The sequence below is a fragment of the Sceloporus occidentalis genome, unplaced genomic scaffold (assembly GCF_023333645.1).
Source record: "Sceloporus occidentalis isolate IW3139 unplaced genomic scaffold, rSceOcc1.0.p SCAF_2, whole genome shotgun sequence".
Lineage (NCBI taxonomy): Eukaryota > Metazoa > Chordata > Lepidosauria > Squamata > Phrynosomatidae > Sceloporus > Sceloporus occidentalis.
In genome coordinates this window covers 174,851,870-174,876,624 of record NW_028316982.1, presented here as the reverse complement: position 1 = coordinate 174,876,624, position 24,755 = coordinate 174,851,870, and the positions used below count along the sequence as shown (strand labels likewise).

The 24,755-nt window shown below is 39.6% G+C and overlaps 1 protein-coding gene across 2 annotated transcripts in view; it reads left to right on the top strand.

The window, feature by feature from the left end:
- Positions 1 to 24,551, top strand: part of ASMTL (acetylserotonin O-methyltransferase like) — a 33,058-nt gene extending 8,507 nt beyond the window's left edge. For both annotated transcript variants that reach the window (XM_089511549.1, XM_089511550.1), the window contains exons 4-13: positions 1,385 to 1,449; positions 4,570 to 4,631; positions 9,968 to 10,076; positions 13,114 to 13,525; positions 13,969 to 14,131; positions 14,650 to 14,834; positions 16,873 to 17,005; positions 17,946 to 18,089; positions 19,837 to 19,959; positions 24,152 to 24,551. In XM_089511549.1, coding sequence (XP_089367675.1) covers positions 1,385 to 1,449; positions 4,570 to 4,631; positions 9,968 to 10,076; positions 13,114 to 13,525; positions 13,969 to 14,131; positions 14,650 to 14,834; positions 16,873 to 17,005; positions 17,946 to 18,089; positions 19,837 to 19,959; positions 24,152 to 24,369 — 1,614 coding nt within the window. In that variant the 3' untranslated portion in view covers positions 24,370 to 24,551. The remainder of the gene's footprint in view (positions 1 to 1,384; positions 1,450 to 4,569; positions 4,632 to 9,967; positions 10,077 to 13,113; positions 13,526 to 13,968; positions 14,132 to 14,649; positions 14,835 to 16,872; positions 17,006 to 17,945; positions 18,090 to 19,836; positions 19,960 to 24,151) is intronic.
- Positions 24,552 to 24,755: the final 204 nt, after the last annotated feature.

Below are 24,755 nucleotides of genomic sequence, written 5' to 3'. Positions count from 1 at the left end.
TGTATAAATACACTTTATATCTGAGACCTTAATACTGTTCTCTACTGCATTTGAAGAAGTAGGTTTATATTCATGAAAGCTTGTGCTTAAATAAAAACTAGTTAGTCTTAAAGGTGCTTCCACATTTCCTCACACACACACACATACCCCTTCTGTCTTTTAATGCTGTAAGAGATTAACACAACTACTCCTCTGAATACTGGAATCTTGTCAAAGAAAAAAATACATATAAACATGAATTATCTTCTTTTAAAATACTGTAGCATTTAAAATAAATATGCAATAGTATGTCTCTTTTTATGATATTAAAGAGTCAAAATTGGAGAAAGGTACAAAATTACCATATGGGATAACTAAGCTGCGGTATGTTTATATATATTACTGCCTTATAGAACAGTATGTGTTTAGGATGAATAATCATTCCATAGTTACGTTTTCTGTGACGGATTGACTCCTGACTGTTAGCCATGTACTCTGCAGATGATTCATTTGTCTGTTGATGGTGGAGGAGCCTCAAATCCATATAATATAATGTAGGGCTGGTGTTCCACGTGGAAAGCCAATCTCTATCTGATGCAGTTCACCTGGTTCTTCCTCAGAAAGTGAGGATATTCACACATGCTTATGTGCTTTGAGTGTCCTTACACATTTTGTAATGTATGAAATTAGAAAAAAAGATGGGGTATATATCTTTTGTTCCATACCATATCTTCTTTACCATGCCAAGAAGACCGGACTAGGCCTGCACTCTGAACTGTGTCAGAGAGATACAGTGGGCCCATTTACACTGTGCAATTCTAGTGCTATGATTCTACTTTAATTGCCACAATTCAGTCATGATCCAGTCTTGGGAGTTTGGGTTTAGGGAGAGATGTTTAGAATTCTCAGCAAGGGAGCTGTAGTACCTCACCAAACTACAAACCACAGGATTCTGTAGGATATTACTATGCAGTTAAAGTAGACTCACAGTGCTATAATTGTGTAGTGTGAATAGGCCTCATGTCATATAATCCCATGGAGATAGTGTGCAGAACTCCTCTCTTTTACGTGTTGAGACTAAGTCCAGTTGATAGTCGCAACTAGAAAAAAGAAACATTTAGGTAAATCCCACTGATTCAATGGGTCTACTTTGGTTAGGTGTAGCAACTGGGTTTAGTATGGACTGGAATCACACTGCCCTCCAGATGCTCTTGGATTGCTCGGAGTTGTAGTTCAGCAACATTTGGAGCATCATATTATTACATCAGTTTAGGCCTGCATTACTTTTGTTCATGTCTGAATGCAGCGAATAAAATTTTCAGGCAAAAATATATATTTATAATTTGATATCAGTTTCACTGTAATGAGATATATATATAGCAAAGTATATTTATTTTCATTTCAGACAATAGAAGACCAGATTCTAGAGAAACCAGTTGACAAGCAAGATGCATATAAGATGCTTTCAAGGTTTGCACTTTAAAACTTCTCACACCACCATCATGGCTTATATCTGCAGGTCTAGCCATTGCAGAGTGGATTGACCCAGTGTGGATTTGCAAAACAAATGAGAAATTATTTATTTAGTTGTCTGTTGGACACGATATGTTATTAGTTTTATTATTAAGAAAATTGTCTATTACAGCCAGTTCCATAGGAAACTGCTATATTAAGGCAGACAATTGGACTAACCAGCCCATTAATGTCAACTCCGACTGGCAGTGGCTGTTAAGTCTTCAAGTACTGTTCATTTCCCAGCCGACTTGGGAACTCCAAAGTATTTTCTGGTGGTCTCCTATCCAAATAATAACCAGTCTTTAACCTACTTATCTCTAGAAATCAGGTAAGATTAGATGTGTTCAGCACAGTATGGTGGTTAAGTGACTTAAATTTTTTATTGTACTTACATCTAAAGTTGACAGTAGATATGCTATATGTTGCATAAGTTTCATGTAAAGTTTTTCTAAATTTGCTTTTTGTCAAATATAATCTGTTTCTTTAATAAAAAGGCTGTATATTACTGGTTCTTAAACAGTAAAGCGGCAACTGGGGGAGGTGTGAGAGTTGCTCATGGGGTCGCGAGACTTGGAGGCCCTGATTCTTCCTCCTCCTCTTCCTAATCGTTTTTATGTGTAAAATTTACACATTTTGAATTAAATACTGAATTTACTTAAATAAAACTGTTGAATGATTTTATTTCCTTATAAAATATCAAAATATCAGTACATGAGTTGTAGAGAGATCTTGTAGCAGCTTTGAGACTAACTGAAAGAAATTGTCAGCATGAGCTTTAGTAGGCTAAACTCTACTTCTTCAGATACATGAGGAAATAGACTTTAGTCTACAAAAGCTCATGCTGACAATTTCTTTCAGTTAGTCTCAAAGGTGCTAAAACATCTCTTTACATCTGATTGAGCAGACTAAGGGGCTCTCTAGACAGCCCTGAAAAGGCGAGCTGGAGACACCCAGTTTTCCTCCGTAGGGACACTACAGGAGCCAAACCGCGTGGCATCTCTCCACCTCATAAAGAACCTGAAAAAAATGGGTTCTTTCTGGCGCGTGCGGACGACGCCATCAGTGCGCCATTGGCGCACTGTGGCATGTCTGTGACTCAAGTGCAGTGCCCAGACATGCGGATGCTGTGCTGCGCTTGCGTCATAGATATGCACCCTGTGTGGGCAGGGCTGCAAAGTCATGCTGCCGCCGGCACGAACTAGGGTTCTGGAATGTGTGGTTGCTGCGCACTCCAGAACAGTAGAATCAACGTCAGCACGCCACTTTTGGCCAGTTTGTACTGGGCCTAACACAGCTATATCTTCGAATTCTATGAATACATGAGTGTGTGAATGAAAATATGCACCTAAATGAACAAAGTATTTTTATTCATATACTGTACTGGGGGAGGGCAACAACTGCATGTAGATGTAAAGGGAAGTCCCAAGGGTAAAAAGTTTGAATACAGCTGCTGTATGTGATTTTCCTGTGACACATGTTAAAGCATGAACTAAACAGGACATCACCTACTCAGGTTTCCTAGAGAACCTAACATATTTTCTGTCTGTATTTAATTTATGCATGCATTAGATAAACCATATATGTGAACCATGTAACTTTACTTCCAAAATTCCAAATTTAGAATAACTGTTATCACAGATAAAGACCTACAAATCAAATCATGTACTAACATTTGGCATTGCCCAACCAAACTACAAGTTCTTAGTTTTTACCTTGTCTTCTTTGCTTTATTCTCATTTTGGTAGTAATTGAATTCAATTCATGATGATTGAATCTAGTAGTAATCACTATAAGGAGCCAAAGGTGAACACTTTCACAGTCACATCAAAATCGGTGGATAAATAAAAAAAGTGATTTGAAAGCAATGAACTTTATTAATGATACGATGCTTAAGGAATGTTTTAGTTATGTTATAATTTGACTATGTTTGTTTATATGTAGGATGTAGTGTATATTTCAGGTTTATTTTTTATATTGTCTAATAAAACTTATTTTTTACAAAAGGAAGAAAGCAATGAACTTGAACTTTGGCTAGTTTATGTCAAAATGCCAATGGCAAACTATGGTGTAAATTCAGTTGTTCTTCCAGCTAGAGTAGACCCATTGAGACTCCCCAGGGACCAGTAGTCAATGGCTCTAGGATTGGAACCAGCCCAGGGATCACCACATTGAGTAGTACTGGTCTAGACTGTACAATCTTAAAAGAGAATGCTGTTCTACAGTAAGGACAGCTGATCTAAATCTAACTGTTAGTACCATATAAATAAATAAATAAACAAACTTTATTCTTATACCCCACCTTTCTGCTGCAGCAATCAAAGTGGCTTACATGACTAGAATATGTTGGAACAATACATACTTTCAGTAAATAGATTGACCCCCCCCCCTTTAAAACAGGATTAAAAACAATACAGTTTAAAAATTAAACCTGTTCAAACGACAGCAATTTTCTAGTAGAGGCAGTGGGAGAGTAGAGAAATTAAATTGAACTATTCTGGGTAGGCCTGCCAGAAGAGATCCATCTTGACAGCTTTTTTGAAGCTGTCTAGGCTGGTTATTTGATGGATTTCCTTCAGCAAGGTGTTCCATAGTCTGGGAGTGGCAGCGAAGAACATAAGAGCATAGAGTAGACCCGCTGAATCAAAGAAATGTACTTAAGTGCTAACGTATCAAGTTTCTATTTTATAGATTCTCGAGTTTGATATTTGGTCTTTTTTATTATATTTTCTGTGAAAGTTCACTTTTACTAGTGCACTTGTATCTGTGTCTATACCTTTTTAATCCTATGTAATTATATATCGTGTCCTTTTTGATATGTGTTGTTGGTTGATGTTACAAAAGAGGTGGCTCAGATATAAAAGGCTTTGCACATCAGTCTAATTTCTTGGAGATTATTATTTTGCTTTAGTTTTTCATGACCCTAGAAATAAAATCTCCCATTGTTCAGAACACAGTGATATAAAGCTGCAAAATTGAGCAGTTTCCCAACATTACATATACTATTCATTATTGATAATAATTCATAAATTATTATTTATAACAAAACAGTTGCAGTAATTTATCTGTTCTTAACAGATTGAGCGGGAAGGAGCACAGCGTCTTCACAGGTGTTGCAATTGTTCACTGCAGCAATAAAGGTAAAGTGGTAAGAATCAATACAGACACCCATGTCAAATGGTTGGCTCTGTAACCATCTTAATCATGTTGGTGCCCATGTAGTGGTCTGTTGTTGGTTGCAGTTTCTGTAGACTCATGTGAGGAGGAGATGACAATGGGTAGGAGAAGTGGAAAATCACTTGTGCCAAAGGACTGATGGTTGCCTAAGTCCCAGTCCCAGAGCACATTAGTTTTGAGAACCACACTGCTCCAATTGTGCTCTGGGAAAATACACATCTTGGAACTAGCAGTTTTCTCTTGACACCATCATTGATTTCCCCCCTCTCTGTCCCTTGCCACTGCTATGCAGAGAGCAGTTTCCATTTAACCATCACTGATTCTGCAAGTGCTATAACTATGCTTGTGGACCCAACATAATTCTGGCCTTACTCTTCAGCAGCACTAAAAAGCTAGAAATTCCAGGGCTTTGTCATGCCTCTCTTTGTTCATGTTGCAGAACACTTTGTTTTTTAAGGGTTCAGCTTTAATATCAGTCAAATTGCATAGAGAGGCCTTGATTCTTGTTCATTCTGACATTGATACAATATGTAATCTAGTGGTACCTTAGTAACATCTTGAAAGGTTTGTGACACCCACTGAGAGACAGTGGATGATGTAGTTTCATATATACGTGTGCCTTCAAGTTGCCTGTTGACTTATGGTCACCCCATGATTTCATAGGTTTTCCTTAGGCAAGGAATACTTGGAGATGCTTTTGCCAGTTACTTCCTCTGAAATATAACTTGCAGCACCTGGTATTTGTTGGCAGACTTCCATCTAAGCACTAATCAGGGCTGACTGCTTAGCTTCCAATATTAGACAGGATCTGGTGCCCTTGGAATATTTAAACCCAATCAGCAGCAACAAACTGAAAGAATCAGCAGAAAAGCAGTAATGGTCTTAAGATTGTTGTTTAGTTGGTTTTTCAGTTAGAATATCTAGAATGGATTAGAAGGAAGCAGAGACAGAGTATGAGGGACATGTAGAGACATTCAGAAGCTGTAACAATGGTCTGGAAAATAGACAAGGGGTAACAAAAAGCTAGTGTTGTAGCCACAGGGGGCATTGCGGCGGTGTAATATGTTTATAGATGTTCCTGAAAGATAGTTTTTGTGGGGTTTTCGGGCTATGTAGCCATGTTCTAGAAGAGTTTCTTCCTGACGTTTCAAGAATTTATTAGGATAGGGGAAGAAAGTTTTGATATGCTATTTGCATAAACAAAGGGAAATTGGAAATCTCAGTGTCAAATAAATACTATTGTACCTCAAGTTTACCTGCTGGAAAGCTGTCCTGATAATGGTTTATTGGTGCAAAATGGAAACTGTATAATAACATTTACTTTAAATCTCTAGACAGTCTTTTGATTTTAGACCTAATACCTGAGACAACAGTATTTTAAATAAGGCTGATATCTAGAAATGAGCTTACATAAATTGTAATGAGACTAGGTATTATCCACATTCAGTTCCTTAGTAAAACTCTTGGAACTAGACGTGTCTTTCCCATTATCTGGGCATCACAGCAGAGAGGTATAGTCTCCCCTCCAGGTAAACAAATGAGTTGTTGGATTTTAAGGTGCATTTATTGTAGTCAGTGTTACAGAGATGAGGAGAGAGAGCCAAGTCCTCCCTCCAGTCCATCTGCTTTGGTCCAGGTCTCGGAGGTTGAGAAGAACTGCTGGACCTCATCCCCTTCCCCGCCACCACTCCCTTCTCCTTTTGTGTCATGTCTTTTTAGATCGTAAGCCTGAGGGCAGGGAACCGTCTACTTATAAAGATTATATGTATAGCGCTGTGTAAATTTACAGCACTTTATAAATAAAGGTTAATAATAATAATAATAATAATAATAATAATAATAATGATAATAGGAGAGACAATTGCCCAGTAAGAATGGCCAGTTGGACAGAAGTGTGAATCTTTGAGATCCTTTCCAGTACAGATTAAAAAAAAAAACCAAGGAGACCACTCTGAATCCCATTGATATTGTGAGTAGAATAAGAAAATGTGAAGTTGAAAAACCCACAGAAAACTAAAAATAAGAAAATATTTTAGATATATGTGTTTGGAAAATTATATTTCGTTATTTAAACCTTGGCTGATCTAGACTTTTGTAAGTCTGTACCTTTTAAGTAACTGCCTGAAGGATGGTGCATTCATATTGAGATATCCTTTTGATATGTAGGTTACTTGCCCTGGTGGCACAGTGGTTAAATGCCTGCACTGCAGCCACTCACTCAAAACCACAAGGTTGTGAGTTCAAGACCAGAAAAAAGGCTCAAACTTGACTCAGGCTTGCATCCTTCCAAAGAGGTCACTAAAATGAGTACCCAGATTGTTGGGGGCAAATTAGCTTACAGTTGTAAACCGCTTAGACACTGCTTAGGTGGTATGAAGCGGTATATAAATGAAGCTTGTTTGTTTGTTTTTGCTTTGAATAAAGCTTCCTTTAAGGCACTCTTACTTCCCACACTCTTTCACCTGCTTTGCTAGTCTAATCTTTCACAAGGGTGAAGGAAGGAAAGTCTCTGCAGAGTCAGAAGTGAACAGTGCAAGTTAAACCCATAGTAAACGCTCACTGAGTTACTGGGTCATGTGGGCTAAAATCAGTAGGTGGTGGTAGCTCAGACTGGTGGTCTCTAGAGATATCATCCTACTGAGCAGAAGCAGGAGGGGACTCTAGAATCACTGTACCATCTTTGTCAGATTTCTTTTTTTTTTTTTTTTTGCTGTTTTACTGGATGTGGTTTGCTTTGATAATGTTTGCATCAATTCTACTTGCATAGGTGTTCAAAATGTAGCCAAGCTTGATCTGTTAAATCTTTCCAGAAATCTTAGATAATTAATACCTCTTCCCCCAAATGCCTGCCTCCACTGTGCATGATCATATTCAGTGATAATAAAATAAAGCTGAAGAATTGTTTAGACAAGGTGATCTCTATTTAATATCCTCACAAGAACTTAGTGAGTGTCCAGTCTGGCATCTGTAGTGGGAAAAGATATGATAGATAACACAGTTTATAGCCAGATACCTTAGTTGCTAGATATGTTCTAGTGGCTGAAGTCCAGAAGTCACGAAATATGCAATCTCTGTTGCCGTAATCAGTTAGCAATCTTATCTTTTACACTGACCTGAAGCACACACATTCCTGTTGAAAGGATTTTATTGCAATTTACTACCTTCACCTTGCAGAATATAAACAATTTTTACAGTTTTTCAAATATATTTTCAGAAGTCCCCTTGATTTTAATGAGATTTGTTCTCAGACAGACATCTATACCTTTGTAGTCTGAATACTCATCAAAACATGGGGATGATTTCCAGATCCTCAAAATAGTTCATCCCATCCAGATTTAACGCAACCACAATGCATGCAAGTTTTGCCTAGGTCAGTGTCTAAAACTCTTATTATTTAATTGAACTGTGCATACTGATATCCAGGAGGTATATTAATATTTAAATTATGGTGTTCCCTTACTATGGAATAATAATTGTAGCACGTTTTTACTTGAATTACATTTGTATAGATTGCAGCTTTTTAGCTCACTGCATTTTGCTGCAGCCCCCAGAATGTTAACAAAGATCTGCACTGCAGATAAAGGCAGAGTATTTTTGGCTGGAAGGACCGGGGGGGGGGGGGGGGGACTGGCTCTCAATACATGGCACCCAAATGTCACACCAGTGAAGTGAAAATTTACTATAAAGTAGCAAAATAGCATTTTGTTCTGGAAGTACAGACTCGTTCTCAGATAACACCAGAAATTCTCTTTCCTCAGAATTGAGGACTGATGATCTACCAAGTGCATACATTGCTGTAATAATAATAATAAATAAACTTTATTCTTATACCCCACCTTTCTGCTGCAGCAGTCAAGGCGGCTTACATGACTAGAATATGTTGGAATAATACATAGTTTAAATAAATAAATTGACCCCCCCTTTGAAACAGTTGACCCTCCACATTTGTGGCTTTGACTTTTGCAGATTTGATTATTCATGGATTTGATTAATATGTTCCCTCTAGCAATCTTTAGGTCCTTCAGCTTGACTCTGCTAGAGTCACATTGGAGGACCTAGAGATTCATAGAAAAAACACTTCTATGGCCAACCTCTGGCAGATATGAGCCATACAATTGCACTGGAGGATCTACAGATTCCTAGAGAGGTGTTTCCTTAGGTTTAAAAAAGTGGGGTTTTCCCCTCTTTTATTGGTGATTTTCCCATTTTCACCGAGGTCCTGTGCCCATAGCCCTGGCTAATGTGGAAGGCCCGTTGTATGCCAGTATGGCTTTATTGCTCTCCTAGATTGCTGGCTTTAACTTGTGAGAAGGCTTCTAGTCACGTATATTTGACCATTAAATGTTGAAAAGTGCTGTTTCAGATTTCTAGTAACTGGGGAATACAGACTTACACTGTATCCATCTCTGCTTCCATTCTGTATCCTACAGTTTGAGCCATGAGATTTAAGCTTCTACATAAACATTTTGTGAGCCACATTGTGCATGTTCCCCCCAAAAAACAAGATACAGATCTGAAAAATAATACTTACCCAGTCTTTCATTTTTAGTAATCATGAATTATTTCAGATGATCCTTGCAGCACTAGTACAAATTTTGCAGCCAGGCAGGGCCAGGGTGGCAAAATACAGGAGAACGGATCATCCTAGGTGGAGAGTGATAGGTCTTTCTTTAACCTGTAGGGCTGAGATGTAATGGTACCATCGCCACATTCACAGATGGCGAAGCTGGACACGATTTCATTGTTCTGGAGTGGGCCATTGAGCACCACAGTGGCTCTGCTTCCTCCTTCACTACAGATGTGCTTTGGACTCAAATGTGTGTTCAGTAGAGAACAAAGAAGTCATTGGGACTTACCCCTTCTGACACTAAGAAGGGAAGGCAAGTCCCAAGTGACACCTTGTTTTCCTTGCTGGTGCTTTCCTCTTGGAATGACACTTTACAGAGTCTTTTGTGCCATAAGAATGGTGGTCAGGCTGCTGATGAAAAGTGCTCTGCAAACCTTTGGTATTTTTAAAGAAGGTAAGGATGTGTGTAATTAACAAGTAGTAGGACAAAACATTTTCTATTAACCCGTTGCATGTTCCTCTGTGTTTTCCTTGTTAACTTCTCCTATTATAACAGAACTGGGGTAGAGAGAAGAGGGGAGGCATTAGACTATTGATTTAAGTGCAGCCTGTCACACTTTATCTTAAGATCTGCATCTTGCTTCTTCTTTCCTAGGATATAAAACATCTTAAAAAGTCATGCTTGTCTTTTATCAGATAAGTTGGTTTTTACCCAGAATTTTTATTTTGTAGATAATCAGCTGGAGACTGAAGTCACTGACTTCTACGAAGAAACTAAAGTTAAGTTTGCTGAACTCTCTGAGGAACTCTTATGGGAATATATTCACAGTGGTGAGCCAATGTACGTATAGTAATTGGAATGTGAATGGGCTTAAATTGTGACCAAATAGTTCTAGAAAATGTGTAGTGTGGAGAAAAAGAGTTATGTTTACACACTGTACATATGTCAGTATGGTGTACTGAAGCAAACATGAGGTACTACACTGGAACACAAAGTAGTGAACTGTCTCACGCTGTTTGTTTTCTAGTGGGAATGGGCTAGTCAGTGGCCCTTTCAATGGTGGGGAAGAGGGAGCAGGAAAACATTCACTGAAAAGTCCAAAGGACCACTACATATCAACAATTTTAAAAAGTAAAAGTTATGTACATGCAAAGGACTCACTTTTATTTTGGTCACAGTTGTTAATAGTCATAGTGTCATCAACTTAACACAAACAGAAGCCTTCTGTTTCTTAAGTGAAGGGGGTTGCACTCAGCTCAAACACTTGCAATAGAGGCCCATTTAACAGTTTATGGTGCTTGGGTGTGGGATCAGTGAGCTACATTGTCAGAGACAGAGGTTGTCCTTATACAGTGGTCTGAGCAGAAATGTGTCTTGAGTATTCCACCTTACCCCACCCCCAGACTATGAATTTAGTTAATACTTTTCTTTTTATGGTTTTAATTGTCAACGATATACAAGTATACCTCAGTCAACAAAGCAGATGTGGCATTAGCTCTTTAACAGAAAATTTAGAACTAGAAGTAGAAATAACATGGAAAGAATAGGAATAGGTTTCGGTACCACAAAAAAGAAGAGCATTTCAATATGTTTGAGCAAACTTTTTAATTCAAAACTAACAATATGGAAGTGTGAGATGAAACAACTAAGACAGCCATGGAAGCCTCACATACGTAAATAAAAACATTTTGAACTTTCTAGAATGCAATTGAAGGCTTCTTCTAAAAGTCATTCCAGGATAACTTTTTTTCATCAGATTCTGCTTTTCTTATGATTTCCATATTGGTAGGCAAATTTATAGATTTATGCTTTTTTAATATGCTGGGGATAAGTAGTGAGATACAGCCCCAGGAAGCTGCGTTTTGTAAGATAAATCCCCAAATTTTATCTTGCGTTGTTGTTGTGTGCCATCAAGTCATTTCTGACATATAACTAGCCTATCTTGGGGTTTTCAGGGGCTGAGAGTATGCTACTCCCTCAAGGTCACCCAGTGAATTTCACAACTGAGTGGGGAATTAAACCCTAGGCTTCAGAATCATAGTCCAACACTCAAACCACTATACCACACTGGTTATGTGTATCTCATACCTTGGTGTTTTTCCTATTTGGTCCAAAACACACTGCAGAAATAATCCAGTTTGAGACTGCTTTAATTGTCCTGGCTCAGTTCTAGCGAATCCTGAGAATTGTAGGTTATTGTGGCACCAAAGCTCTGACAGAGAAGGCTAAATGTCTCACAAAACTAGAGTTCCCAGAATTCCCTAGCATTGAGCCAGGGCAGTTAAAGCAGTCTCAAACTGGATTATTTCTGCAGTGTGTTTTGGACCTTTGAAAAAACAAGAGATGCCAGTAGTTGCCAACTAAATTTAAGTGTAGTCCATTCTGCTGATTTTGTGAAAACACACTTGTTTGCAGTGCTCAGATTTGAGAAGCAAACTCCCATGTTTTCTCCTCGAGAGCAGACTGATGGGATCAGCATGGTAAATACTAGGGATCTTTAGGAGGAATGTCACTCTCACAACAAAGAAGGACAGATGCTGATCTCGCTGTGCAAACCAATAAACTAATTGCTGCCACAGCAGTTAGTGAAAAGGATTGACAGTGGATTTAGCCATTTCTCTTACTACCAGGATTTTGTGGCTTACCCACCATTAAGTGTGTGCTACAGAAAGGTCAAAAGTACATGAGATCTCAAAAATCTGAGCCAAAATTGGTCAGCTGTAAAATATATGACCCAGAGAAGTGCCCTCTGGGTTTAGAAATTAGTATCAACAGCATCTGGCACATTTGTGCCCTTAATAAGTTCTAGATTAGAACAGAAGAAGTTGTTCCACACTAGTAGAAAAACTGAAGATGGCTGCAAAGAATGATTTATCTACTCTTTTAGCTTGTATTATTTTCCCTGGGCAGTTCATATTTTATAGTAATAAAATGTGTGTGCATTTATAGTGAAATGAGACTTAAATAAGCAAGCATTGGTATATTCATACAACATGTTTGCTTTCCCAGAGAAAGAGAGCTAAACCATCCCTATTCCTTATGTGTTTTTACACTGCTGTTTCTAGGTATGTAGTGCATATGCTAGCAAAACAGCAACATTACTTTACTGAAGTAGAATCCAAGGGCACCTTTAAACCTAACAAATAGTGTGTGTGTGTTAATGCTAAAGGACTCCTTTGTTTTGCTGGCATGCTGGTCACTTTATATCCAGCATTTTGAGCTGTGCGCATAATGATACATAAGGCTTTCAGTGCTGCTTATAATCTCATGCCAACAGCTGTATACCTAATTGAAACAGTTGGACTGCTCTGCATCTGGATTCCAGAAGGTTCCACACAGCCTAATTTTATATGCCTTAAGTAAGGACATCAAAGATAAGCCAGGAGTGCTGAAATTTAGTGAAAACACTTGTTTTCACAGAGTTGCTAAAGCTAAGTAGGAGCAGATCTGATCAGTATCCTAAAAGGGAGACCCAGGTAAGAACTGAATATACAGTGTTTTGAAAGTTAGTTCTATTCATTGCCTATATGGTGGACAAAGTTCAAGAGCCCACAAAGAGTGACACAAGCTCCATGATCCAAAGGAAGTTTTACATTTCTTTTTCTTATATAACAACTCCCCAGGCTTAATAGTGTCCTGTTTGGAACCAAGGAAGCTTTCAAAATACAATATTTTGCATTGTGGCAAAGGAGTGAAAAAGACTTTGCTGAGGTAAACTCCTGATTTAAGCTTTGGTTTCTGGTCAAACGGTTTAGTTTTTGAAATACATAAATATAGTATATTGAATAGTTGATATGGAGGCACTCAAAACTGCACCTTATATAAGTACTTCTTTATTGTTGTTTATTTGTTTGTTTACATGTTTGTTTCTTTTCAGGGACAAAGCTGGTGGATATGGAATCCAAGCACTTGGGGGAATGTTAGTGGAATATGTTCATGGAGATTTCCTGAATGTGGTAGGATTTCCTTTGAATCACTTCTGCAAAAAGTTAGCAGAATTATATTACCCTCCCCTGAAACACAGCATCCATCATATAAAGCATGACTCTATCCCTTCAGTAGAGACTTTTGAGATCCTAAGTGATGGGGAATGTGACTCTTCAATAAATATACAATGTGAAGATGCAAAAAAGCTAAAAAGCAGTGGAGTGGCCCACAACCTGGGGAGCTGCATAAACAACAGTCATAATTGCAGTGTGCCTGTGGAAAGTCAGAATGGAGTAGCAGAAAATGCAACACATTTCCCTTCTCAACTTATGAATCTCCTGGATGGTTTCCGAGCATCAAAGGTAACATTTTCTTTTCTTTTAGCATATGGATCTGTAAAAACATGTGATTTTTCTATAGTGCATAGTCTGGCACACATGCCATTGTTTTAAGGAAACACTCAGAACTCCAGAGACCTTAAATTAAATACACTGGTGTTTTTTACCTTCTGCTGGAAGCAGTGGATGGCAGCTCTGTTTCATATAGGTTGGTACATTTTTGGAACAAAATTAAAAGGTAATTCCTGGGTTTAAAGTTGGAAATTTTATAGCCAGATTCATATAGATTCATATTACTGTCTTCTAGCCATATTTCTTTGAGCAATTTGGTCAAAAAATATTTAACTTCCATGAAGAATGACTGGATTAAAGTAGTTATTAATAGAGCTAAGTTGTTTGAAAATCAACTTAATTTGTTCTGTGTTTTAATTTTCCATCAGTAGTGAGTATGTGTTTTGTATCTGCAGGCTTTGTTTGTGGCCTGTAAGATGAAAATATTTGATCTTCTCAAAGAAAAGGGCACCATGAGTCCAGTGGATATTGCAAAACAACTTAGTATCTCTTTGTGTGGTGCAGAAAGATTACTTGATGCGTGTACTTCTTTTGACCTGTTGGAAAAGAGCTATCAAGGTGATTTTTTTTCTCTGAAACAATTTGCAATAACTTGCTAAAGCAATTGGGTTCTTTACTAGAGTACATTATCATATCGCTGAAAAGAAAAATGTTTTGAGATAAATGAGTGAAATCTTGTCATAAAAATGAATTTGGTATGGGCTTAGAAACAGTGTTTCAAATATGATGAACGGCAACATAACTTGGGATCTAACTAATTATGATGCAAAATGCATAACATTTATTATAGATTGATTTGTTTTTCTTTTTAAATAGTCACATGGAGGGATCCTTATCTTTATTTGAGATTGTAGAAGGAGGGAGAATTTAAATTATGAGCAGAACTGTGACTTGACCTGTGAAAATCAATAGGACTCTACACACCTGATTTTAGCCGAAAGGCTGAGAAGCGGCAATAGGACTCTAAATCTCTTGCCAATTGGTAGTGTTCTTACAGTTGGTGGTGTTCATTGTACTGATTGAAAATGACTCTTTAAGAGAATTTTTCAAGATTAGTTTTTTTAAATGTCCTTAAGGTTACAGCAATACAGAACTGACAAATCTATATCTGGTATCGAGCAGTAAATACTCTCTTCATGACTATGTTCTACATTGTAATGAGCGCATGTGGCCTCTGTATACACATTTGGAATTAGCAGTCAAAGAGGGGACTTCACAGAATCATCGTGCATTTGGGAAGAAAACCGATGATTTGTTTCAGGTATTGTACATATTACGTATTCTTTATGCATAGAAAATCTTTTGAAATATTGAAAATAATAATTGAAAATTGTTGATAAGCAGGTTTTGCCATTTATTTAATTTTATAATGTGACTTAACATGGTATGCCTCAGGAATGAATTTCTTTAAACTCTTGCTCCTAAAGCTGTCCAGATGATTCTATGTATATCTAGTTTAGAGAACTCTCTTTTCTGACAGGATCCAAAATGGAGTTTGGTCTTTCTTGTTGTATGTTTAAATTGTCTGTGTTGTCAGCTATGTCTGAATTGATTACTCTGCATTGCTAAAAGAAATGTATCTAATGTTCAGTAGTCATATGACAGGAAATAAAAAAAACACTGTATGTAATTCTTTAGGTTTTGGATGGAAAAAATTAACCATACTGTAGTTCTAAGGCCCACTGCAATTTTCAGTAAAATACAAAATGGATATATCTGTTTTAATATTAGCTGTTTATCCTAATCAAGAAGCGGGTGTAGCTTAGTGGTTGGAATGTTGGAATAGGGATGCATCGACTTTGTTTTGTAACTCCATTGTATTGAATCCTGAGATTTTTAGTTTTACATAGGCGGGGTACAGACGGGCAGGGGAAGACGTCTTGGAGGTGTATTCTGCTGAATTCGGAGCCTCCAGACCGCCCGCCCCGGGGGCGTGGCTCAGGTGTATGGGGCTTCCACATGGGGGGCAGTGAAGACGCCTCACCTGGGGCCGTTTCTGACCCGCAGTTTCCATACCGCCACCTCGGAGGACGCTGCAAAGAGAGAGGCAGCTTCTGCACGGGCGGCCAAAAACGGGGCTTTTTTTTTCTTTTGCCGGCTGGCGGATGCGCCGCTGCGCAGCTGCGGCGCTCAGCACCGGCGGCAGAAAGCCTATGTGCACATTTAAAGCGTCCAGGCCCCTTTAAACTTTTTCCCTCGCCCTGCCAAAGAACAATGGTGGTCTCCTGCCAGCTGGTGATCAGCTGGTGTTGGCATCCTTGTCCGCTTGCACGTTGGTAGTGTCACCAGCATCATGGATGCCTCCTCTCCTTTGGTCCCCACGCTCTTGCTGAATCTGCAATGCACAGCCACAGCTGTCGCCGCTGCCACCGCTGTCCCCCTGCCATCCCCCATCACCTCCCTTGTACATATGTAAATATTTAAAGTTTTAGGGTTTTTTTTTATTGTTAGGTGAAAATGGCACAGGAATGTGTGTAGGGGTTCACTTTAAATTCCAAACTTTCCCCAATTCTAGCAGCACATGCGTACATGTTGCTCTAGGGTTAGGGTTAGGGTTAGAGTTACGAGCATTAAAATAGAGTGCAGCTGTGCTGCAGCTTCCACATCTGCATGGCATCTGACGCTCTAATTAGAGCCTCGGTGCAAACTGCGCATGTTCCAGGGCCCCGACTCATTATGCGACGCAGCAGACACGGAGCTTTTAAATGGGCAACTTAAATTAGCGGCGTAACAATTCTGGCGTACCGGTGCAGCAGCTTATAGACGGAGATGCGCAGTTGCGCAGTATATAGAAAAGAAGCGGGGGAAAAGCAGCACCTTTTTAATGCCGCTTCTTCCCGCTTGGGGCGTGCGGGCGGCGTGTTCATGGCAGCATTCAGGTAAGGGCCGTCTGAAGGCTATACCTTCATGACGTCATGAACACACCCCTTTTTGCCCATCTGTATCCTGCCATAGTCTTTAATGTTCTCTGCCAAAGGGTACTAGTGCCTCACAAAACCACAAATTCTAGAATTCTGTAGGATAGAGCCATGGCAGTTAAAGTGGTGACAAGTGGCATTATTTGTACAGTGCAGTTACACCCTAAGACTCCAAGAAACCAGGGTTCAAATTCCAGCTCAGCCCTGGAAATTCACCAGGTGACCATGGCAAGTGACACTCTCTCAGCCTCAGAGGAAGGCAGTGTCTCAATTAATCTTACCAAGAAAACTCTACAATGAGATTGCTGTAAGTTGGAGTTGATATGACAAGTTTATCCTAATAATTTGGTTGCCTCTCTTTTAAAATTTATATATTAAAAGGATTTCTATTATCAATCTACGGAGATGAAGCAGCATTTTATGAAGGCAATGCACAGCATTTCCAAGCTGACAGCAAGAGATTTAAGCACCGCATTTGATCTTTCAAAATTCCAAGTTGTATGTGATTTGGGAGGTAAGGGTTCCAAGAATAAAGCCTATGTGTATTGAAATAACATCATAATCACCATTGTGGTTGAACTGGTGATCGTCTACTGTATAAACTTTCTTCCCTGAGGAAACTTCCTTACAAGATTATTTAGCTTTTTGCATGTGTGTTTGGGGGACATATATACACACTCATCCCTCCATATTTGCAGCTTTGATATTTGAGGATTTGATTATTCACGGATTTGATCAATATGTTCATTCTAGGAATATCTAGGTCCTCCAGTGCAAATCTGTGGTCAGTTTTAACTAAAAATTGCACTGAAAGACAAAGAGATTATTCCTAGAGAGAATACTCTAGTAGGCATTTGTAGCTCCTCCAATGCAGTTCTATGGTCAGTGTCTGTTGGACTTTGACCACAGAGTTGCACTGGAGGACCTAGAGATTCCTAGAGAGGTGTCCTCTCAGGTAAAAACATGGTGTTTTTGTTATTTGCGGTTTTTCCATATTCACGAGGGTCTTGTGCCTAGCAAATATGGATGGACAAGTGTATTCTGTACGTGAACTCCTATAGTAGATTAAAACATTCTGCTTGTTTCTTGTGGTTTTCCTTTTTTGGTTTTGGTTCATTTAGCCAATATGCCAAAAATGTCACTTTCTAGAGTATTCTTAGGATGAGTTTAGTGTTGAGCAGTCCCATAGGTCTCAAGTCTCAAATACTAAGGATTTTATGATCCTGTACAATTGTCTGACTGCATGGTTTTGTCATTTCTGAGTGAGGAAGTTGTACATAATAATAATAATAATAATAATAATAATAATAATAATAATACAAAAAACAAACCTCTTGTAAAGTTTTACATAATTGATTTTAAGTAACCACTCTGTGCTAATACATCAGACTTAGGTTTTAACTGAATTAGGATTAACAGAAACACCTCTTGTTTTAATATTTTGCCCCCTCTAGGTTGCACTGGAGCTTTAGCTTATGAGCTAGTCTATATCTACCCAGCAATGCAAGTCACAGTGTTTGACCTTCCAGATGTCATCGCAAGTGTTTCCAGCTTTCAGCCTTCAGGGCAAAACACTAATCAAGTATCTTTCACATCAGGTAAACATGTAATCTATATAATAGCAGCAGGAACCTGCAATCCAAGGGCTGTATGTAGACCTTGGTGTAGTTTCACAGTCTGCTAGCTCTTGGTCTCATCCACTGCTAGAAAATTGATCCTCATACTTTGGACCAAGATAATATGGGTCTTAAAAGGCAGAAGATTCCATTAGGGGGATTAGCTAATAACCCAGAGGACAGGATCAAAATTCAAGATGACCTGAATAGACTAGAAAGCTGGGCCAAAGCTAACAAAATGAAATTCAACATGGAGAAATGTAAGGTACTGCACTTAGGGTGGAAAAATGAAATGAACAGATATAGGATGGGCGACACCTGGCTGAATGAAACTACATGTGAAAGGGATCTGGGAGTCCAAGTAGACCACAACTTGAACATGAGTCAACACTGTGATGCGGCAGCTAAAAAGGCCAATGCAATTTTAGGCTGCATCAATAAAAGTATAGTGTCTAGGTCAAGGGAAGTAATAGTGCCACTATAGTCTGCTCTGGTCAGGCCCCACCTGGAATATTGTGTCCAGTTCTGGACACCACAATTTAAAAAGGATGTGGAGAAACGAGCATGTCCAAAGGAGAGCAGCTAAAATGGTGAAGGGTCTGGAAACCATGCCCTATGAGGAACAACTTAGGGAGCTGGGGATGTTGAGCCTGGAAAAGAGAAGGTTAAGAGGTGATATGATAGCCCTGTTTAAATATTTGATGGGATGTCATATTGAGAGAGCAAGCTTGTTTTCTGCTGCTCCAGAGACTAGGACCTGGAACAATGGGTGCAAGCTACAGCAAAAAAGATTCCACCTCAACATCAGGAGGAACTTCCTGACTGTAAGGGCTGTCCGACAGTGGAACACACTCCCTCGAAGTGTAGTGGAATCTCCCTCCTTGGAGGTCTTTTAACAGAGGCTGGATGGCTAGCTGTTGAGGATGCTTTGATTTGGATTTCCTGCATGGCGGTTTGGACAGGATGGCCCTTGAGGTCTCTTCCAACTCTAGGATTCTAGGATTAATATAGCATAGCTGCATTGGGGATATCCTCATTTACAAAGTTCGTAAGATGAGCGATCATCTTTGCTTTCCTGAACACTCAGGTTCTTACAAATACACATATATTTGAGAATATATGTATTGAATATTTGCTTAAGTATTGTATTATGTGTGGTGATTACCCTGATAAGTAGTTTATTTTCTGCATTTCATGTTCCACTAATATCAGTATGCACAATTTCCAACACCTGGAACTAGTTGTATATACACCTGTAACTGCAACAAATTCAGGATACTTCATACATTGGATGGAGTGTATGGTAGTCACAGAAGTTTATACAATAAGAAATGCATTCGTTTTTCCAGCTGCCACAATATTGATTATTTTATTTGCTGCAGCAAATAGATCTTTCTCTGTGGAAACAATAACTTGCTGGATATTTGTTTTGATGCAAGTTGACTTCTTTTGTTTCTTTATTTCTTTCTCTCTCTGTGTGTGTGTGTGTGTGTGTGTGTGCGTGCGTGCGTGCTGATCAAAGAATAGTATGGTTAAAGGTAGTTATGAGCTGCTTTATGTACTGGTGAAGTCCTTTACTTTCTTTCCCATACATCATTCCTGCTCTGGGCAATTAGGAAGTTTAACTGCCAGTTGCATTTAAGATATTAATGTGGATATGAAGTTACTGAGATTAAACAAGTAATACAAATACATTTATTACAAGTAATACAAATACATTTTCAAATAGGTGACTTCTTTAAAGATAATCTTCCAGAAGCAGATCTTTATATTCTTTCAAGAATCCTACATGACTGTTCTGAAGAAAAGATTCATACACTTTTAAGTAAAGTATCTGCTATTTGCAAACCTGGTAAGAGTTTTGTTTCTTGTTCCTCATTTTCTTAGTATCTACTGAACGAAATGAAATAGTACTTTTATTTGTAGAACTGAAAATTGTTGGTGACAATAGCAAGGACTGAATGGTTCTCAAAAACAACATTAACTTCAAAGTGTTCTAATCATTTAAAATACTTATAGACTGCCTTTCATCCTGACATAGTTTCAAGATGGTTTCTGTCTAAATAGATCACAAAACAGTAAAATGGCAGATAGCATTTCAGGGAATTAAACAGTTCACAACAAATTAAAATTCCTAGATGAATAAGAGAGTTGAATAACACACAATGGGTCTTTTGAATCCCACTGCTTAGCACCTATAACTGACGTGGTGGCAACAAGAGTCTCACTCAGGACCAGGATCCTATGGTGATTCCTTCCTTATCTGATCAAACCACTGCCACCAATTGGTAACTACCTCACCACTATCTGAAGTGTCCTAAATAATAAAAGGTTTTCCCCCCCTTTGGAAGTATTTTACTTACGTTTGGTAGTGTGGATGATGTGATCTGTAAGCACACTTCAAGCAACTACTTGTTGAAACAAAGGAACTAATTCTATTTACAAGCCAGGTTGAATACAGTGCCTTTCTTCTAGGATGTTATTCAAGCTTCATACGGTGTATAACTTGTTTCAGTAGTTACAAAGCTTAATAGTTTGCAGACGATTTTCATTGGCTGCCGCCCCTCCAAAAAAAATCACTCCCCAAATCTCCAAGCCAGAAGGATAACTGTTTTGCTGGAGGAACTTCCCCCAGCCTCTCTGAGGTCTTTCTTCCAAGGCAGCCAAGCAGAAGTGCTTTGGGGAGGCAGTTTTGTCTCTCCCTCAACCATCCTTCCCCACGAATAACAAAAGTAAGAGAGACTGGAAATTACAGGACTCAGAGCTTAGGTTCATAGGCTCATAGGCACTTTAAGCGCCTCCTCATTGGCTCTTTTAAAAAAAAACCCGCGAAATTTAAAACAAATTAAAAATGGCCAGGTAGTGGGAACGCAGGTACAGGATACATCGGTGCATGTTACTCCAAATTATTGTGACGTCTTGATGACGTCGCTTTGATTGATGTTAGTCTGACATCAATACCAGGAAAGATTCTGGAGCAGATAATTAAACAGAGAGTCTGTGAACATCTAGAAGGCAATGCCATAATCACAAAAAGTCAACATGGGTTTCAGAGAAACAAGTCATGCCAGACAAACCTAATCTCTTTCTTTGATAAAATTACCAGCTTGGTAGATGAAGGGAATGCTGTGGATATAGTATATCTTGATTTCAGTAAGGCCTTTGACAAGGTTTCCCATGACATTCTTGCAAACAAGCTTGTAAAATGTGGGCTAGACAAAGGAACTGTTAAATGGATCTGTAATTGGTTGACCGGCCGAACCCAAAGGGTGCTCAACAATGGCTCCTTTTCATCCTGGAGAGAAGTGACCAGTGGGGTCCCACAGGGCTCTGTCCTGGGCCCAGTGCTATTCAACATCTTTATCAATGACCTGGATGACAGAATTGGGAGCATACTTATCAAATTTGCAGATGACACCAAATTAGGGGGAATAGCTAATACCCCAGAGGACAGGATCAAGATTCAAAATGACCTGAATAGACTAGAAAGCTGGGCCAAAGCTAACAAAATGAAATTCAACACAGAGAAATGTAAGGTATTGCACTTAGGGCGGAAAAATAAAATGCACAGATATAGGATGGGTGACACCTGGCTGAATGAAACTACGTGTGAAAGGGATCTAGAAGTCCAAGTAGACCACAAGTTGAACATGAGTGAACAGTGTGATGCGGCAGCTAAAAAGGCCAATGCTATTTTAGGCTGCATCAATAGAAGTATAGTGTCTAGATCAAGAGAAGTAATAGTGCCACTGTATTCTGCTTTAGTCAGGCCCCACCTAGAATATTGTGTCCAGTTCTGGGCGCCACAATTCAGAAAGGACATTGAGAAACTGGAGCGTGTCCAAAGGAGGGCGACAAAAATGGTGAAGGGTCTGGAAACCATGCCCTATGAGGAACGACTTAGGGAGCTGGGGATGTTTAGCCTGGAGAAAAGAAGGTTAAGAGGTGATATGATAGCCCTGTTTAAATATTTGAAAGGATGTCATATTGAAGAGGGAGCAAGCTTGTTCTCTGCTGCTCCAGAGAACAGGACCCGGAACAATGGATGCAAGCTACAGGAAAAGAGATTCCACCTGAACATTAGGAGGAACTTCCTGACAGTAAGGGCTGTTCGACAGTGGAATGCACTCCCTCGGAGGGTGATAGAGTCTCCTTCCTTGGAGGTCTTTAAACAGAGGCTGGATGGCCATCTGTCAGGGATGCTTTGAATTGGATTTCCTGCATGGCAGGGGGTTGGACTGGATGGCCCTAGTGGTCTCTTCCAACTCTATGATTCTATGATTCTATGATTCTATGACAGCCGAAAAAGGTGAATGTGAACGAAATAACGCTAAAACCGGTTTATATATACACCGATTCATTATTGAATAGGAACGAAAGCGGATCATTTAATGTGAATCAGTTGGTAAATGAGAACAAAGAAAAAAAGCGATTTGGAATGTTGGATAACTCCCGTGTTATTTTGAATCGGTTTTACCGAAACTGGTGTATTTTAAATCGTTGTAAATCGTGAGAACAACCCCTCCATCGCTCCACAGCAGGAACCCAGCTTTCAGGCGCTCCGGCAGCATGCAGTGTATAAATGCCATGCCATTGGAGTGCCTGGAAGCTAGCCCATATCTGGGCAGTTGGGTGACTTGAAACCAGCTTCCGGGCGTCTTGGGGCATGCATCATCTGTATGCCATGCCTCCAAACCGTCTGGAAGCCCCCTTTTTATGTTGGCCTGTTCTGGCTCCTAGTTCCCACAGAACCTTTATCTAGCCTATGTATCTTTTGACCCTTCTAGACATTTGTTACACCAACAACCACTCTAACTGAACTTCCTCAGTTTCCTAAAATTTTATTTCATCTGTTCTCCAGATGACTTTAATAATTTCCACTGCCTCCTAGTGATTTATATATCCCGCAGGATATTAACACATACACTTTAACTCTGGACTCCCCATGTCCCTGACTTGACTAACTAATCCCCTTCTAACTGCACCTCCCTCAGCCTTGCTTGGCTGCTGGCCTCTCAAGGTACAATGACACGTTCCCTTCACACACAGCTCCGCCTCTCTATTTATACCCACTCCTGGGAGCAGCCCACACCTTTTCTAGGGAGTGTCATTGGGCCCCAGGTGGCCATAGTAGTGATCCTCTGAGAAGGATATTGGGTGGGTGGGGTGATTGGATGGGCAGCTCCAGGAAAGGGTTAGGTCCCCCTTAGGACCCCTGTCTCCTGTAGATCTAGTGGTGCCCCTCCCCTTTCTGAAAACCCCAGTGGCATCTCCCTGCCCCGTTGTGTGTCTGTTGCAGGCATGGATGTAGTATGGGCTGCCCAGGGGGAGCACTGATAGGCACTTAGACTCTGCCAGGGCAGGGCGCATCCCTGACACTCTCTTCTGGGAGGGAGGCAGCCAAACAGGGAGTTAGAGATGCCAACTTTCTCACAGCCGGGGGGAGGGCTTGGCTCTGGAGATCTCCACCTGCCTTACAAATGAGGCTGGCCCTGCCAGAATTCGGCAGCCCTCTCTCCTGCCCTCCATCATAGGGTCTTTCCACTTGCCCTCCTTCCCCCCAGCTGACAGGTGAGGAGGCCTGCTTCTCCATGGCAAGCCAGGAGGCCCTGACTGAGAGTTGCCCCTCTTCTGGGGTGTCACCCTATGTGGACCACACCCTCCTAGTGACACCACTGTCTCAGTGCAGGCACGGATCAATCAGATTTCTTTGTGCTGCTCCTGCCCTGCTTTTGTACATATTTATTTCCTCTGGAGGGTTCAAAGTATATCTAATGTATTAAATTCAAGCCATCCTAGTTCAGAATTTCCAGCTATAGGCCTGGATGTCATCTGGACAACTATTCCATGAACAGGACAGTGCTACTACATAATAAACACTTCATTCAAAGAATCCCAAATGTCTGGGTGAGAAAGCTGTGGAGAAAGAAGCAAGACTTCTGTCTCCAAGAAAACTTTTCCACTAAACAAATCACAAATTTTAAGCTAGAAATGTATTACTAAACACTTCTTGTGTTGTGGTTTTTTTGTTTTTGCAAATGCAGGAAGTGCTTTGTTAGTAGCAGAAATTGTGCTCAATGAGAAAGGAACAAGCCCCGCTAGAGGTGTCTTACAGTCCCTCAGCATGACAGAAGGAAAGCAGAGAAGTAGCTTGGAATACAAAGAGTTACTGGAGAAACACGGATTCACCAGTGTGCAGATTAAGATCACAGGAAACCTGTTAGATGCAATTTTGTGCATTAAGAAATCATCTGTCCACTAAATTAGTCCTCTTTTGACTTTATTGAGTACTTTCATTTTAGTACTGCCCATCAGCCAGAATTCATATGGATGTTTCTGTTTCTGTTTTGGGTGTCTGTAATCATTAAATTTTAATGACTGTTTGCTTAGTTTGTGAGCTGTCTATAAAACAGTTTGATGATTAAAACAGTATTTTAAAAATGCCCAATGACTTCCTTTTCCTGTTTGGAAAATGTGCTGCCTGCCTCTTTCTGTAACTGAACATTTTTAATTCTAAATATATTCTACTTATTTTCCTCTTTATGCATATCCTTTGATGGCACCCTCTGAATTGCAAGAAAAAGGAAACCAGATATAATAGCTACCATTTTAAAATATATTTAAAGCTTGGATTTTATTAGTATTGCT